Raw genomic sequence first — 17,492 nt, 5'->3', positions numbered from 1 at the left:
ATAGTCCAGCTCACTCTGCTTGACATCCTTTCCTTTTCTATAGTTTTGTGGTTTTTCCTTAAATAAGAGAATGCTTCCATTTCAGCATCACCACAAACTCAATTTATATTTTAACCATCATCTTACTAGCAAATTTATATCTGAAACTAATGACGTGGGTTTTGATATATATGCAATTTACAATGAATGACTCTTTCTATTTAATGGAAAGGCATTATTTTTTAGGGCTGTAAGGGAATAATCCTCTGTATTAGAAGGACAAGGTCTCATTTAAGGCCGGGAGTTTGAACTCTGGAAACAAAGGGAGCTATGCTGTAACAGGAAATGATGTCCAACCCCATGGAGACTTTGGGTCTGAAACAAAACACTAATGATCCTGCAAAGCTGTGTGTGTACCACGTGTACAAGACTGCAAGGGGTCACGGTTTCTGAGCTTCATGAGAGAGTTAGCCATGAACTTGAACACTGTGGGTCCAACTTGCAGTTTTTCCTTCCTTCTCTCTCATTTTGTAAGAGCTTTGTAGTAGCTTTAGTATGACCCACTCTTGCTAAGAAAAAAGAGAGGGGTTTGGATCCATTTGGATGATCTGAGCTTTTTTGGAGAGTAATGAGTCCCTGGGGCCACAAATGGTTATGGTAACACTTGTGGGATTGTGAAACTCAGAGATAAGTGTGTTGAGGGCTACTACCTGGAGATAACCTGGAGAACTCAGGTGTAGTTGTATATCTTCAGAAAAGAGCTGTTTACCTTACCAAGCCCCCTCCTGGTGTTCCCTCAATACTCAAGCTCAAAACCAGGAGTCATCTACTCAAACTGTCATCCAAGGTATATTTGCTTAAAATGATGCTACTCTCAAAAACAATTCAGTCCAACAGAACTATATGATGATGACAGTGTTTTGTATCTGTGCTGTCCAATATGGTACCCACTAGCTACAGGTGGCTGGTGAGCACTTAAAGTATAGCTAGTGTGACTGACGAACTCAATTTTTATTTTAGCTAATATTAATTTGAATAACCACATATGGCTAATGTCTACTCTGTTGAATAGTGCAGCTCTAGAGCTTTTCAGTGATCTAAGACTTGAGATATAAAGATCAAAGAAACTCCTTTTAGGTTCATGAAACAAAAAAGTTTGAGATGGTATGTCTCAAGTTTGGGTGTCACTCCCATTCTTTGAGCTTTTTGCCCAAGGTTCCCAGTTCACCTTCTGCTCCTTCTTCCCTCAGCTGTCACCTGCCTGTCACTGTACCTGCATTCCCTCCACTTTGACCATCTCTGTTTTCCTGTCCTTCTGTCTACCACTTGTCTCCCTAATTTGTTTACCCATCTACCTCAAGGAGCTTTTATTTCTATTTTATACAGAAGTGAGACAATTGGGCCTGGGTGTCTAGGTTAGTTAATATATATAGTGTTCACTTAACTTTGTCCTCATTTTTTGACAAATTATAAATCAATTACAAATTCTAGCTTTATTCCTCTCCTAACCTCAAGCTAATTTGTCACAAATTACTTACTAGAAAATAATATTGATTGAAAAAATGCTAACATGCAGTGGATTCATTTTAATAATCTTAAATGCTGGATCCTACAGCTTTGATCTATTCCACTGAAGCTGATGATAACACTGACACCCAGAAAAGGAGTAGGGCAGAAATCTGATCGTTCATATCCAGTCCTTTTGAAAACTCAGGAGTGTCAAGGTCTTCAACAAGCTTTTTAGGAGCTAGGTGGGATCTTTAATACTCAAACTTTCAAGAGTCTTCCTCCTTTCGGGGTCAGCCTGCCTGTGTCCTGCATGGGTGCCTGGCTTCCTTTACCCTGGGACTTGGGCCTCATTCAACAGATTCACCTGCGCCGAGCATTCTAGGCCATTGATCCCCTTGGTCCTGCATCTGTCTAGCATCTCCTGCATCTGACTCTGGCTCGCCTGCAAGGTTACCTCGCGCCTGTTTGCTGGAGTGAATGGCGGGGACGTGATGACACCTGGGCAGCCGAAGAGCAGCTGCGGCCGAGCTGGTCCTGAGGAGGGACACCTGTGCGCCCGGCTGCGAGGCAGATGCGCCACCCAACCCCCAGCTCGAAAGGGCGGAGTGATGTAGGCAGGCGCTTCCGGGAGCTCAGAGCAGTGAGACCGGAGCGCTTCTCTTCGCTAATCTGCAGCGCCTGCGTCTGGCGAGGATGGACGGGTCACCACGCATGGGAGCCATACGGGCATTGCCCGGGGCTGTTTCACTCCTGCTGCTGCTGTTGCTGGCGGTCCACTCCCCGCCCAGCCAAGGTGAGCCAGGTCCCGGGTGCCTTCATTCTTCCCTAGGCCAACAAAGACAGCAGCCAGGTGTGCCCACGAAGTGCTTGGGCCGAATATTCTTCTGAAATCTTTTAGATTCTGAAGTTCAAGTTTTTAGGCACATCTGTTAACCTTGCTGGTGCTAACGATTTTCCTCCAGGGAAAGATAACCAAGTGGAAGTAACTTAAAATCCAGCGACTCTGTTTCAGAGCAGTGTATGTTCTCCAGTATCTTTCATTCCACCTAAATTATGCCATGTTAACCCTCCCGGAGAAGGCAATGGCACCCCACTCCAGTACTCTTGCCTAGAAAATCCCATGGACAGAGGAGCCTGGTACGCTGCAGTCTATGGGGTCTCGAAGACTCAGACACGACTGAGCGACTTCACTTTCACTTTTCACTTTCATGCATTGGAGAAGGAAATGGCAACCCACTCCAGTGTTCTTACCTGGAGCATCCCAGGGATGGGGGAGCCTGGTGGGCTGCCGTCTATGGGGTCGCACAGAGTCAGACACGACTGAAGTGACTTAGCAGCAGCAGCAGCAGCAGCAGCAATCCTCCCAGGGAAAGCCCGGAATCCCTCACTAGAGGGAGAGGGGCCTCATTCAGTGGCCAGGTCTATTTTTGTTGAGGCAGCTCAGGCTGCAAAGGGCAGGGAGAGTCACCAGGCAAGTGCTAGTCAATGAGGTGCGAGTGAGACAGTCTCAGGTCGGGGATATTTTGAGAAAAGGGGGTAGCCTCCAGCTGAGTGAACATCTGCACCGAGGGAATAAAACCCCAGAATGGAAATCTGGATACAGTGAACCCTGACATGAGGAGCTGTGTGTGTGTGTGTGTCTGTGTGTGTGTGTGTGTAAATCTGGATACAATGAACCCTGACATGAGGAGCTGTGTGTGTGTGTGTCTGTGTGTGTCTGTGTGTGTGTGACACATATGCTTTCCCACACAGGACTGAAGTACGGAATTCGTGCAGCTGGTTTGAAAAGTATAGAAACTGTCTTGGAATCTGGGTTCTTCTCTAGAATTAGTAGTTGGAGAAATTCAACAGTTGGTGGACACCCATGGCAGGTGAGTGTGATAAAGACATTGATTTCTTAATGAGCTAATGGTGAATTAGTTCTCTATTTTTAGATACCATAACTCCAGCTTAACAGGTAATTTTACTATGGACCCCCACTTGACCTCACTGTCAAAGAGTTTGCTTCGTAAGAAATCTCTTACTAACCAATTTATTGAATGTAGCAGTATCTTAATGTGACATCATATTAGAAGAGTTGATTTCAAATGTTTTTGAAGGAGGTGACATCTATGTGGAGATGTATATTAGTTGTGTTCCTAACTTTTTTCTTGGGCAGGTCTCCCTGAAATTAGGTGGACACCACTTCTGTGGAGGAAGTTTGATTCAAGATGATCTGGTTGTTACAGCAGTACATTGCCTGATTAGCCTCCATGAGTAAGTTTTGGATTTCCATTACTCATCAGACCTTGATCCATGGCAATTGGACAGGGAGAGTCAATGCCCTAAATGCTGTGCAAGTTTCAACCTTAGTTCCTTTCTTAATTTTTTCCATCTGGTCCAGCTACTGACTGACTTTCCTGATTCCCAGACGCTTGTGTGTAGCCCAAGATTTCTTGTGCTTTCTACTCTACTAATCAGAGACCTCAAAGATTCCACATATACTCTATGATTTGTAGAGTTAGTGGAGGGTGGGTTGATGGTTACTGATTCTAATAAAGTATTAGCATCGAATGTTAAATGGATGAGCCAATGTTTTAATAATCTACTTTTCATTAATTAGGAGGGAAAAATACTATTAAAAGAGTGTGCTAATAAGAGAAAAAGAAGGACAGTAGGAACAACTGTTATATCTTGTTTAAAATGGTAGAGCATATATATATAGAGAGAGACTGGTTTATGTACAAAAGATACCTGAATAGTTTATGCAGAAAGATGAGTGACAATAGGAGAAAGAGTTCACAGAATGTAAACACTCCATGATTGAAAACCATGACTTTTTGTAGATAGCTATAATTTATAGAAATTATAACAATAGTAATAATCACTAATAAAATTACATCTTTTAAGATTTGGAAATTCTAAAGATACATTAATCATGTTAATTACATGAAATCAAGACAGCCTTTCCTGGAGGAAAGGATTATACTTACTGAAAGATTTCTGTTTGGTTTTAGGAAGCAAATTAAGAGTCTGACAGTGACTGCTGGGGAGTACAACCTCTTTCAGAAGGATAAGGAGGAACAGAATAGTCCTGTCTCAAAAATTATTATCCATCCTAAATACAACAGACTTGGATATATGAGTTTTAATATTGCACTGCTATATCTAAAACTGAAAGTCAAGTTTGGTAAGTAGGGAGAGTTAGAATGCAAAAGATGTAATGGAAAAAGCTATATTTATTAATTTTTACCAGTTAACTTCAATTTCTGTGTGTATATATATCTAGTAATATTAGAAGAGCTAAATTTTGTTCCTTAAAAATAATTTTGTTTAATCTATAACATATAAAAAGTACTGCACAGGCTATAAGTACCAGCCACAACTTATGTGTGCTTAATCAGCATTTTAAGTACTCCAGTGTCTTGGCTGGGCAATATTCTAGACCATCTACCTGTACTCATCTCTAACTAAGGAGTATGGGACATTTGAAAATGTCTTCAGATTTCTCCTTTCTGTCATTATCATGGACAAGATATTTGACACCATTCTCAGTACAGACAATCTAAGCATTCTAGACAAAATATTAAAAGCCTACTTTAAAAAATACAGAAAAGGGAAGTGTTCAGTGACCAAAAACAATGAAAGAGAACAAATTCAAAGGAGTTAGCCAGACACTGAAGTTAAGTGACTGCCGTTGAAGCATTTAAATGATCTTTAAGAGCCTATAACCTTAACTTTCCATGCAAGGAGCCTGTGTGGGAGTAGGATGTGGGAGCAGAGAGTCTGATTGGAACCTTCCATGTATGTAACCTGGGACTTCTTGAAAGGTGATACTTTACAAGATGGAAGGAAAGAGACAGGAAAATATGCCACCTAAAGTGAGGGAATAAGGAAACTTCACCTGCTTGAACCTTGGCCCTGAATGGAGGGCTCTCAGAAATATCTATTTTCCTGAGCTAGCCTTCATTCAGGTTTGAAGCTGGCATTCACATTACCTGTCCCCAAAACTCTAAGCCAAGATTTTGAAGTTGTTCCAGGTGAGTAATTGGGTTTCTGGCAGAAGCAAAGGTAGTAAATTCTCTTTGAAGACGTGAACCTTAAATCTCAGCTTGAATGTACTCCCATAGAGCTTTAATGATTGAGAGCACACACAATTAAAAGCAGGTGGAGAAAGTTGCCACCAGAGTCCAAAGTAACAACCAGAATCAGACATTCCAAGATTACAGATGTTAAGATGATATACATGCTACAAAGTAAGTTTTAAGTTTAAATAAGTAAAAGTCTATCAAAAATGACTAACAAGAAACTATTAACTGAAAAGGAAGACTTGAAATGGAGTCAATAAAACTTAAAGATATTAACATAGTTGGAATTGGTAACAATAGTTGAATTAAATAGAGACATTGACCATACTCATTGCTCATTCTTCTTTCTCTCACACTCTATATCGAATCCATCAGAAAAATTATATTGCTTGTCTCACCCTCTCCTCTCCTACATCCTGCTCCAGGCTCCCATCATTTCTTGCCTGGGTTAATTTGAATGGTCTCTTGAATCATCTCCAACTTCCTCTCTTGCATCCCTAGTTTTTATAATTAATCCAGCAGCCAGAATAATACTTTTGAAATGTAAATCAGATTATATTACTCTGCTCAAAACACCTCAGTGGTTCTCCATTACACTCAGATGCAAATCAGTGTTCTTAGCGTCTTAGCTGACATCACCCATCATCCTAACCCTGTAGCCAACCTCTTTTTTTGTTCATTTTTTACTAGAATTTCTTTTGTTTAGTCTGCTCCAGACATCCTGGGATCCTCACTGTTCCTCAGACATATATGACATGATTCCACTGCAGGAAATTTCCATTTTGTTTTTTTCTTCTTCAGATACTTTCTACAGAGATGACTGCCTGATTTCTTCCCTCAGCTCCTTCAAGGCTCTGCTCAATGAAACTTGGCATGACTGCCATTTTACAAATTACATCACCCTTGCCATATTCCCTAATCCCCAGACTTCTCATCTTTCTTATGCTTTCCTGATTTTTTTGAAAAATCAGAGCACATATTACATAATAGCTAAATTATTAGATTTATTGCTTCTATTTCACCCCAAACTCATTCTCTCTTTCTCTCTCACCAACACTCACTCATTCATGCTCAGATCTACATTCTGTAAGGGCAGGGATTTTTCCTGGTCATTTACTGAGGGCTAGAAGACCTCTTGCCACATAACAGTGCTCAATTACTTGAGTGAAAAACTATCCCTAAATAACAAGTGAAGTGAAGTGAAAGTTGCTCAGTTGTGTCTGACTCTTTGCAACCCCATGGACTATACAGTCCATGAAATTCTCCAGGCCAGAATATTGGAGTGGGTATCCTTTCCCTTCTCCAGGGGATCTTCCCAACCCAGGGATCAAACCCAGGTCTCCCACATTGCAGGTGGATTCTTTACCAGCTGAGCCACTAGGAAGCTCAAGAATACTGGAATGAGTAGCCTATCCCTTCTCCAGAGGATATTCCTGACCTAAGAATCAAATTGGGGTTTCCCTCATTGAAGGTGGATCCTTTACCAGCTGAGCTATGAAGGAAGCCCCTTAAGAACAAGGGCGCATCCTAAAATGTTGGTAGTTGGGGAAGGTCATTTTGGTACTTTTAACAATGAGTTGTTTTCCTTAGCACTTTCTAAATTTCTATGAATATGGGATAGTTCTTTTGAGAGAGAAAAAATCTTTAAAATATCATTAATTACATTTAGGAAGAAAGTGTGGAAGCTATGACATCAACCAGATGTCAGTTTCCAAATATATTTAGGATCACTTGTCTGTGACTCTTATGATTTTTTATTATTGTTGTCGTTTTCAGGAACTACTGTTCAGCCAATCTGTATTCCCCATAGAGGTGATAAATTTGAAGAAGGGATTCTTTGCATGGCCAGTGGATGGGGCAAGATTTCAGAGAGTAAGAGACATCAAAAGAATGTAATATTTCTTCTAGGCTCCTTTACATGCCTATTGGAATCAGAAATTTTTTGGTCTTAAATAATACATTTATCCTTGTTTTATCCTGTCTGAGTTCTAACTCAGGGAAGACTTCTGGTTGTCTTCACCAAAAAAAGGTTGTACTTAAGGCTCTACATAAAATTCCTCCTGCTGCCATTTTGGTTAGGTGTATTAGGGTCAGGAACAGGAAGTAAATATAATAGATGAAGAAGAATACAGTAAAGTAACACTAATTCAGCTTCCTTACCTTTGGTATTGTGATTTTTAAAAAGCAAAGTACGTTACAAAATATTGCTTTTACTAACTAAAGTTTTCCTCTTGAGGAAACGTTTAAACATATATTCAGAGAAGCTACAATTGCCTATGTTACATTAAAAATCTGATTTTAAAAAGCCCTTTGTCCCTAGTGTAAGATTTTAGGGAAAAATATCATTCAGAGCTATAAAAAAAAAGTACTTCTACATTTTGGTTAAACATCTACCAATTCTAAACTTGTAAGCTTCTTATTGGTTTCTTTAAGTGGGGACAATTGTTGACCAACTTACCAGTCCCTTCTCCACAGCATCAGAATATTCAAATATCCTACAAGAAGCGGTAGTTCCCATTATGGATGACAGAACATGTGGTGCCATACTCAGGGGCATGAACCTTCCTCCCCTGGGAAGGGACATGTTGCGTGCCAGTTTTCCTCGTGGGGAAAAGGATGCCTGCCAGGTAATAAACGTTGTTGTTGTTGTTCAATTGCCCAGTCATGCCCAACTCTTTGTGACCCTATGGACTGCAGCACGCTAGTCCTCCTAGCATAAACCAGTCCAGTTATTCACCCACTATCTTGAGGGGTTACTTCTTTAAGATTTCGCTTTTCCCTCATCTTTCCATCTGATTTCTACTGCAAAACTTTCCTTGACCAGAGCTGAGAGAATTCTTTTCTGTCCCATGTGCATTCTTACCCCTGTACCTCTTTGTGGGGGAGTGAAGAGGTCAAGCAAGGAAGATGGTTTCAACATTTCCAATCTAACGAAATCAAACAAGATGACCACTTTGGCAAATGAATTAGGTTAGCTGTGATTATTTTTCATTCTACCTTTTGTTAAACATTTTAACTTTTCTCAAGCTTTAGTGAGGAATGCAATATTTATACAGAGTGTGACCAAAGATAGCATAGCTACAGTAACTGTGGGGTAAAAGCTGTTGTATATGACAACATTCCAAGGCCAACACAACAACTTCACAAAGAAGACCAACTCTGACAAGAAAAGAAAGGGAGGCCAGTTTGTGATAGATGTGAATTTTAAGTTTTAATTATAATTGTTTTTCTTAACATGGAGGAGCAGAGAGTCTTTATTCTTTGCCAACAAGCAGCTTGAAACTTCCATGGGGAGCTCTCTAAAATTTTCTGTTGGGAAAATGTTTAATTTTTCTTCTAGGGGGTGACAGAATAAGGGCCAGGGAGTGTGGTAGGAAGGAGATAGACATTTACAATTATTCTGCTTTCTAAATTGGAATATAGGTAGACTTACTGCCTCATCCTTCACAGGTAAGTGTTTTCTGGATAAAGTTGTCAAACAAGTCTGTTCCTTTAGAGGGGATTCAATCTGATACCAATTGGCATGTGTTTTCAAAACAACACATTGTTATGAAGAATTATTAAAAGATCCTGAAAGTGTGGCTCCTTTATCCTCTAGTTTGAGAGCCAATGGATCTTTTATATATAGCCCCTGGGACAAAATAAGTTTCCCAGGCATTCTGTTTTAAAAGCCTTGAGCCATTGCGTGAACTTGGGGGCTCTGTTCTCTGGTATTGTGGGCTTGGAATGTGATCCAGTCTTTCCTAGAATGCTATAGTGGAAGCATTATCTGTGAACTCCCCCTCCTCCTTCCACTGATTTTGAATTGTTCCCAAAAGACTAGGAGGAAGAGAGAAATTAAGGGTTAGCTTGACAAGATTGCATGAAGTGAGTAGAAGGAGTTTACATCTGAATAAGAGTATAGTCCTTTGAAACCAGTGATGAAGAAACAAAATGATGAACAGAATGTTGATGAATAATGATCGTTGAGTTCTTATGCTTCTACCACTTCTCTCTCTGAGATGAGGGCTGATCTTTTTGCACCTGATAAAATATTTTTAATTTGTAACTTTTAAAATTTCCTCTTTCTTTACCATAAAAGAGGGACTCCAGAGGCCCACTTGTTTGTAGAAGAGATGATGGAGCCTGGGTTCTTGCTGGGATAACTTCCTGGACAGCTGGTTGTACTAGAATTTGGAATCCTTTCAGAAATAAGCAGAGAAAGGCATCACCTAACATTTTCTCCAAGGTATTTGTGTTGATGGATTTTATCACACAGACCATGACAGGTGAGTGTAATTTCTGTGGATTCTTCCTTCCTCATCCACTGCAACTCAAAAAAATTATCATGCCTATTTCAAGGATAGTTACTCTGTGTTGCAGATATCATCAGGAATAAGCTTTAAAATAAGAATATGGCTGGGTTTTGTTCCTAATCTAGTGTATATAAATTTTTAACTCTAATTTCACGAACACTGTTACCTGTCAATTTAACTTGAACATCAACTAGATCCTCAAGTTTAAGGTCATGTAGATTTTCATGAGATATGTTTTTTGTACTTATGAAATTTTAAAGTAGTTTTTGAGAATAGTCTCATTAGAAGATTCTTTTTTATAAATTTATTTATTTTTTAATTGAAGGATAATTTCTTTACAGAATTTTCTGTTTTCTGTCAATTTTCTGTTTTCTGTCAAACCCCAACATGAATCAGCCATAGGTATACATATATCCCCTCCGTTTTGAACTTCCCTCCCCATCCCACTCCTCTAGGTTGATACAGAGCCCCTGTTTGAGTTTCCTGAGCCATACAGCATATTCCCGTTGGCTATCTATTTTACATACGGTAATAAGTTTCCATGTTACTCTTTCCATACATCTCCTCTCCTCCCCTCTCCCCAAGTCCATAGGCCTATTCTCTATGTCTGTTTCTCCATTGCTGCCTTGTAAATCAATTCTTCAAACCATTTTTCTAGATTCTGTATATATGCATTAGAATACAGTATTTAGCTTTCTCTTTTTGACTTACTTCACTGTGTATAATAGGTTCTAGGTTCATCCACCTCATTAGAACTGACTCAAATGTGTTTGTTTTTATGGCTGAGTAATATTCAATTGTGTTTATGTACCACAACTTCTTTATCCATTCATCTGTCGATGGACATCTAGGTTGCTTCCATGTTCTAGCTATTGTAAAGAGTGCTGCAGTGAATAATGGGATACATGTGTGTTTTTCTTTTTTTTTTTTTTTACAGTTTATTTATTTATTTATTTTAATTTTTTAATTTATTTATTTATTTTTAATTTTTACTTTACAATTCTGTATTGGTTTTGGCATAGATTGACATGAATCCACCACAGGTGTACATGCGTTCCCAAACATGAACCCCCCTCCCACCCCCCTCCCCACAACATCTCTCTGGGTCATCCCCGCGCGTCAGCCCCAAGCGTGTCATATCCTGCATCAGACATAGACTGGCATTTCGATTCTTACATGTTATTATACATGTTTCAATGCCATTCTCTCAAATCATCACACCCTCTCCCTCTCCCTCTGAGTCCAAAAGTCCGCTATACACATCTGTGTCTTTTTTGCTGTCCTGCATACAGGGTCATCATTGCCATCTTCCTAAATTCCATATATATGTGTTAGTATACTGTATTGGTGTTTTTCTTTCTGGCTTACTTCACTCTGTATAATTGGCTCCAGTTTCATCCATCTCATCAGAACTGATTCAAATGTATTCTTTTTAATGGCTGAGTAATACTCCATTGTGTATATGTACCACAGCTTTCTTATCCATTCATCTACTGATGGACATCTAGGTTGTTTCCATGTCCTGGCTATTATAAACAGTGCTGCGATGAACATTGGGGTACATGTGTTTCTTTCAATTCTGGTTTCCTCTGTGTGTATGCCCAACAGTGGGATTGCTGGGTCATAAGGCATTTCTATTTGCAATTTTTTAAGGAATCTCCACGCTGTTCTCCATAGTGGCTGTACTAGTTTGCATTCCCACCAACAGTGTAGGAGGGTTCCCTTCTCTCCACACCCTCTCCAGCATTTATTGCTTGCAGATTTTTGGATCGCAGACATTCTGACTGGTGTGAAGTGGTACCTCATTGTGGTTTTGATTTGCATTTCTCTAATAATGAGTGATGTTGAGCATCTTTTCATGTGTTTGTTAGCCATCCGTATGTCTTCTTTGGAGAAATGTCTATTTAGTTCTTTGGCCTATTTTTTTATTGGGTCGTTTATTTTTCTGGAATTGAGCTCCAGGAGTTGCTTGTATATTTTTGAGATTAGTTGTTTGTCAGTTGCTTCATTTGCTATTATTTTCTCCCATTCGGAAGGCTGTCTTTTCAGTTTGCTTATGTTTTCCTTTGTTGTGCAGAAGCTTTTAATTTTAATTAGATCCCATTTGTTTATTTTTGCTTTTATTTCCAGAATTCTGGGAGGTGGATCGTAGAGGATCCTGCTGTGGTTTATGTCAGAGAGTGTTTTGCCTATGTTCTCCTCTAGGAGTTTTATAGTTTCTGGTCTTACATTTAGATCTTTAATCCATTTTGAGTTTATCTTTGTGTGCGGTGTTAGAAAGTGATCTAGGTTCATTCTTTTACAAGTGGTTGACCAGTTTTCCCAGCACCACTTGTTAAAGAGATTGTCTTTACTCCATTGTATATTCTTGCCTCCTTTGTCAAAGATAAGGTGTCCATATGTATGTGGATTTATCTCTGGGCTTTCTATTTTGTTCCATTGATCTATGCCTAGGATTGGGATTGCTGGGTCATATAGTGGTTTTATTCCTAGGTTTTTTTTTTTTTAAGGAATCTCCATAAAGTCTTCCATAGTGGCAGTATCAATTTATATTCCCACCAACAGTGCAAGAGCATTTTCTTTTCTCCACACCCTCTCCAGCATTTATGGTTTGTAGACTTTTTGATGATGAACGTTCTGACTGGTGTGAGGCAATTTCTCATTGTAGTTTTGATTTGCATTTCTCTAATAATGAGCGATGTTGAGCACCTTTTCATGTGTTTGTTAGCCATCTGTAAATCTTTGGAGAAATGTCTGTTTAGGTCTTTTTCCCTCTATTTTATTGGGTTGTTCATTTTTCTGATATTGAGTTGTATGAGCTGCTTGTATATTTTGGAAATTAATCCCCCCTTTGTCAGTTGTTTCATTTGCTATTATTTTCTCCGATTCTGAGGGTTTTCTTTTCACCTTGCTTATAGTTTCCTTTGCTCTGCAAAAGCTTTTAAGTTTAATCAGGTTCCACTGGTTTACTTTTGTTTTTATTTCCATTACTCTAGGAGGTGGGTCATAGAGGAGCTTGCTTTGATTTATGTCATCAAGTGTTTTGCCTATGTTTTCCTCTAAGAGTTTTATAGTTTCTGGTCTTACATTTAGGTCTTTAATCCATTTTGAATTTGTGTATGGTGTTAGGAAGTGTTCTAATTTCATTCTTTTACATGTAGCTGTCCAGTTTTCCCAGAACCATTTATTTAAGAGGGTGTCTTTTCCCCATTGTATATTCTTGACTCCTTTGTCAAAATAAGATACCCATAAGTGTATGAGTTTTTTCCTGGGGTTTCTGTCTTGTTCCATTGCCCTATATTTCTGTTTTTGTACCAGTACCATCCTGTCTTGATGACTGTAGCTTTGTAGTATAATCTGAAGTCAGGAGATTGATTCCTCCAGCTCCATTCCTCCAGCTCCAGTCTTTCTCAAGACTGGTTTGATTATTCGGGGTCTTTTGTATTTCCATATGAATTGTGAAATTTTTGTTCTAGTTCTGTGAAAAATGCCATTGGTAATTTGATAGGGATCGAATCTGTAGATTGCTTTTGGTAGTATAGTCATTTTCACAACATTGATTCTTCCTACCCAGGAAAGTGGAATATCTCTCCATCTGTTTATGTTGTTCTTTGATTTCTTTCATTAGTGTCTTATTTTCTGTATACAGTTCTTTTGTCTCCTTACATAAGTTTATTCCTAGATATTTAATTCTTTTTGTTGCAAAGGGGAATGGGATTGATTCCTTAATTTCTCTTTCTGATTTTTCAGTTAGTATATAGAAATGCAAGTGATTTCTGTCTATTGATTTTGTATCCTGTAACTTTGCTAAATTCGCTGATTAACTCTAGCAATTTTCTGATACTATGCTTAGGGTTTTCTATGTACAATATCATGTCATCTTCAAACAGTGAGAGCTTTACGTCTTCTTTTTCAATCTGGATTCTTTTCTTTCTTTTTCTTCTCTGATTGCTGTAGCTAGGACTTTCAGAACTATGTTGAATAATAGTGGTGAAAGTGAACACCCTTGTCTTGTTCCTAATCTCAGAGGGAATGCTTTCACTTTTTCACCATTAGGAATAAATAATGTTTGCTGTGGGCTTATCATATATGGCCTTTACTATGTTAAGGCTGGTTCCTTCTATGCCCATTTTTTGAAGAGTTTTAATCATAAATGGGTGCTGAATTTTGTCAAAGGCTTCTTCTGCATCTATTGAGATTATCATATGGTTTTTATCTTTCAATTTGTTAATATGGTGTATCACATTGATTGATTTGCATATATTGGAGAATCCTTGCATCCCTGGAATAAACCCAACTTGATCATGGTGTATGAGCTTTTGGATGTGTTGCTGAATTCTGTTTGCTAAAATTTTGTTGAGGATTTTTGCATCTATGTTCATTGGTGATGTTGGCCTATAGTTTTCTTTTTTTGTGTTGCCTTTGTCTGGTTTTGATATCAGAGTGATGGTGGCCTCATAGAATGAGTTTGGAAATGTTCCTTCCTCTGAAATTTTTTGAAAGAGTTTTGGAAAGGTAGGCATTAGCTCTTCTCGAAATGTTTGATAGAATTCTCCTGTGAAGTCATTTGGTCCTTAGCCTTTGTTTTTTGGGAGATTTTTGATCACGGCTTCAGTTTCAGTGCTTGTAATTGGGTTGTTCATAATTTCTATTTCTTCCTGACTCAGTCTTGGAAGATTGAACTTTTCTAAGAATCTGTGCATTTCTTCCAGGTTATCCATTTTATTGCCATATAGTTGTTCATAATAGTCTCATAATCTTTTGTATTCATGCATTGTCTGTTGTAACCTCTCCTTTTTCACTTCTAATTTTTTTTTAATTTTTTTTGATTTGATTCTTCTTTTTTTCTTGATGAATCTGGCTAAAGGTGTGTTAATTTTATCTTCTCAAAGAACCAGCTTTTAGTTTTATTAATCTTTACTATTATTTCTTTCATTTCTTTTTCATTTATTTCTGCAAATCTTTATGATTTCTTTCTTTCTTTCTACTAACTTTGGGGGTTTTTTGTTCTTCTTTTTCCAGTTTTAGATATGAAGTTAGGTTGTCTATTCGATGTTTTTCTTGTTTCTTGAGGTAGGATTGTATGGCAATCAGCTTCCCTCTTAGAACTGCTTTTGCTTCATCTCATAGGTTTTGAGTTGTGTTTTCATTGTCATTTGTTTCTAGATTTTTTTTATTTCTTTTTTGATTTCTGCAGTAATCTGTTGGTTAGTTAGAAACATATTGTTTAATCTTCATATGTTTGTGTTTCTTACAGTTTTTTTCTTGTAATTGATATCTAGCCTCGTAGCACTGTGGTCAAAGAAGATGCCTGATATGATTTCCGTTTTCTTAATTTTACTGAGGTTTGATTTGTGATCCAAGATGTGGTCTATCCTGGAGAATGTCCTATGTGCACTTAAGAAGACGGTGTGTTCTTCTACATTTGGATGGAATGTCCTGAAGACATCAATGAGATCCACCTCATCTAATGCATCATTTAAGATTTGTGTCTCCTTATCAATTTTTGTTTTGATGATCTGTCCATTGGTGTGAGTAGGGTGTTAAAGTCTCCTGCTAGTATTGTGTTACTGTCAATTTCTCCTTTTATGTCTGTTAGTGTTTGTCTCATGTATTGAGGTGCTCCTATGTTGCATGAATAGATACTTGCAATTGTTATGTCTTCCTCTTGGATTGATCCCTTGATCATTATGTAGTGTCCTTCCTTATGTCCTGTAGTCTTCTTTATTTTAAGGTCTATTTTGTCTGATATGAGGATTGCTACTCCAGCTTTCTTTTGCTTCCCATTTGCATGGGATATATTTTTCCATTCTCTCACTTTCAGTCTATATGTGTCTTGGAGTCTAAAGTGGGTTTCTTGTAGACAGCATATAGATGGGTCTTATTTTTGTATCCATTTAGCCAGTCTGTGTCTTTTGGTTGGAGCATTTAATCTGTTTACATTTAAAGTAATTATTGATATACATTGCCATTTATTGCAATTTCTATTGCCATTTTCTTAATTGTTTGGGATTGATTTTGTAGATCTTTTTCTTCTTTTGTATTTCTTGACTATATAAGTCCCTTTATAAAGCTGTAAAGTTGTAAAGCTGGTTTGGTGGTACTGAATTCTCTTAACTTCTGCTTGACTAAAAAGCTTTTGATTTCTCCATCAATTTTGAATGGGATCCTTGCTGGGTACAGTAATCTTGATTTTAGATTTTCCCTTTCTTCTTTAAATATATCCTGCCATTCCCCTCTGGCCTGCAGAGTTTCTGCTGAAATAGCAGCTGTTAAACATATGGGGTTTCCTTTGTATGTTACTTGTTGCTTTTCCCTTGCTGCTTTTAATATTCTTTCTTTGTGTTTAGTCTTTGTTAGTTTAATTAATATGTGTCTTGGTGTGTTTCTCCTCGAGTTTATCCTGTACATGACTCTTTGCACCTCTTGAACTTGATTATTTCTTGTTCCATGTTGGGGAAATTTTCAACTATAATCTCTTCAAAAATTTTCTCATACCTTTTCTTTTTCTCTTCTTCTTATGGGGCCTCTATAATTCAAATATTGGTGTGTTTGATATCCTCCCAGAGGTATGCTACAGCTTCAGATATTCTGCTATTGATTCCTTCTAGAGTATTTTTAATCTCAGTAACTATTGTTTGTCTCTGTAGGTTTATTCTTTAATTCTTCTAGGTCTTTGTTAACTGATTTTTACATTTTCTTCAATCTGGTTTCAAGGTTTTTGATAGGGTGAGATTTGTGCTGAGTAAGTTTGTTTTTCCTCTGATGGGCAAGGCTGAGTGAGGTGGTAATCATCAACAGATAGGATTGGGTTTGTATTTTTGTTTTGTTTGTTGTCTAGATGAGACGTCCTGCACAGGGTGCTACTGTTGGTTGGGTGATGCTGGGTCTTGTATTCAAGTGGTTTCCTTTGGGTGACTTCTCACTATTTGATAGTCCTCAGGGTTAGTTCTCTGGTAGTCTAGGGTCTTGGAGGCAGTGCTCCCACTCCAAAGGCTCAGGGCTTGATCTTTGGTCAGGAACAAAGATTTCACAAGTGGTTTGTTATGGCATTAAGTGAGATTAAAACAAATACCCAAAAATGAGAAACCAAAGATGAACCTCAGAAAATGGCAGTTACAAAACTAGGCAAATAGTAATTAAAATAATGGAATATACACATATACATATACACCTATAAGTGAAATCAAAACAGTCCGGCAAAAACAAAGTACAATAGATTGACCCGGTGAACAAAGAAAACCAAAAATTATGTCTACTGGTTAAGAACAAGATTCTTTTTTAATTTATCCAGTTAACATTTTTTTCTAAACTAGTGAAGAGCACTAAAAATAAATCACTCCTCTTCTGCTTCTCCCATTCACCCTTGTTAATTTTACTTCACAAGAGTGGAAACATAAGATGGGCTTTGAAGAGTTATTTTTGTTCTGTGGCACTAAAATCTAGATTAGGAAAATAAATATGGGTCTGGAGATGCCAAACTGTTCTCAAATATTTGGGAAGACAAAGAAGTAAATGAACAGTTGTGATAAAAGGTAAAGTTCTGACTCTACTGGCTATCTATTTTACTTATGGTAATGTACATGTTTCAGTGCTGTTCTCTCAAATCATCCCATCCTCTCCTCCCACAGAGTCCAAAGAT

At 38.1% G+C, this 17,492-nt stretch overlaps 1 protein-coding gene across 1 annotated transcript in view; it reads left to right on the top strand.

The window, feature by feature from the left end:
- Positions 1–3,203: 3,203 nt before the first annotated feature.
- LOC120858008 (ovochymase-1-like) overlaps positions 3,204–17,492 on the top strand; it is a 94,463-nt gene continuing 80,174 nt past the window's right edge. The window contains exons 1-6 of the mRNA XM_040233909.1: positions 3,204–3,359; positions 3,647–3,744; positions 4,485–4,657; positions 7,332–7,427; positions 8,031–8,182; positions 9,637–9,823. Coding sequence (XP_040089843.1) covers positions 3,225–3,359; positions 3,647–3,744; positions 4,485–4,657; positions 7,332–7,427; positions 8,031–8,182; positions 9,637–9,823 — 841 coding nt within the window. The 5' untranslated portion in view covers positions 3,204–3,224. The remainder of the gene's footprint in view (positions 3,360–3,646; positions 3,745–4,484; positions 4,658–7,331; positions 7,428–8,030; positions 8,183–9,636; positions 9,824–17,492) is intronic.

This window comes from Oryx dammah, unplaced genomic scaffold (assembly GCF_014754425.2).
Source record: "Oryx dammah isolate SB20612 unplaced genomic scaffold, SCBI_Odam_1.1 HiC_scaffold_29, whole genome shotgun sequence".
In the NCBI taxonomy this organism is placed as follows: domain Eukaryota; kingdom Metazoa; phylum Chordata; class Mammalia; order Artiodactyla; family Bovidae; genus Oryx; species Oryx dammah.
The sequence above is the reverse complement of the archived record's forward strand: the minus strand, read 5'-3'. Positions and strand labels throughout refer to the sequence as shown.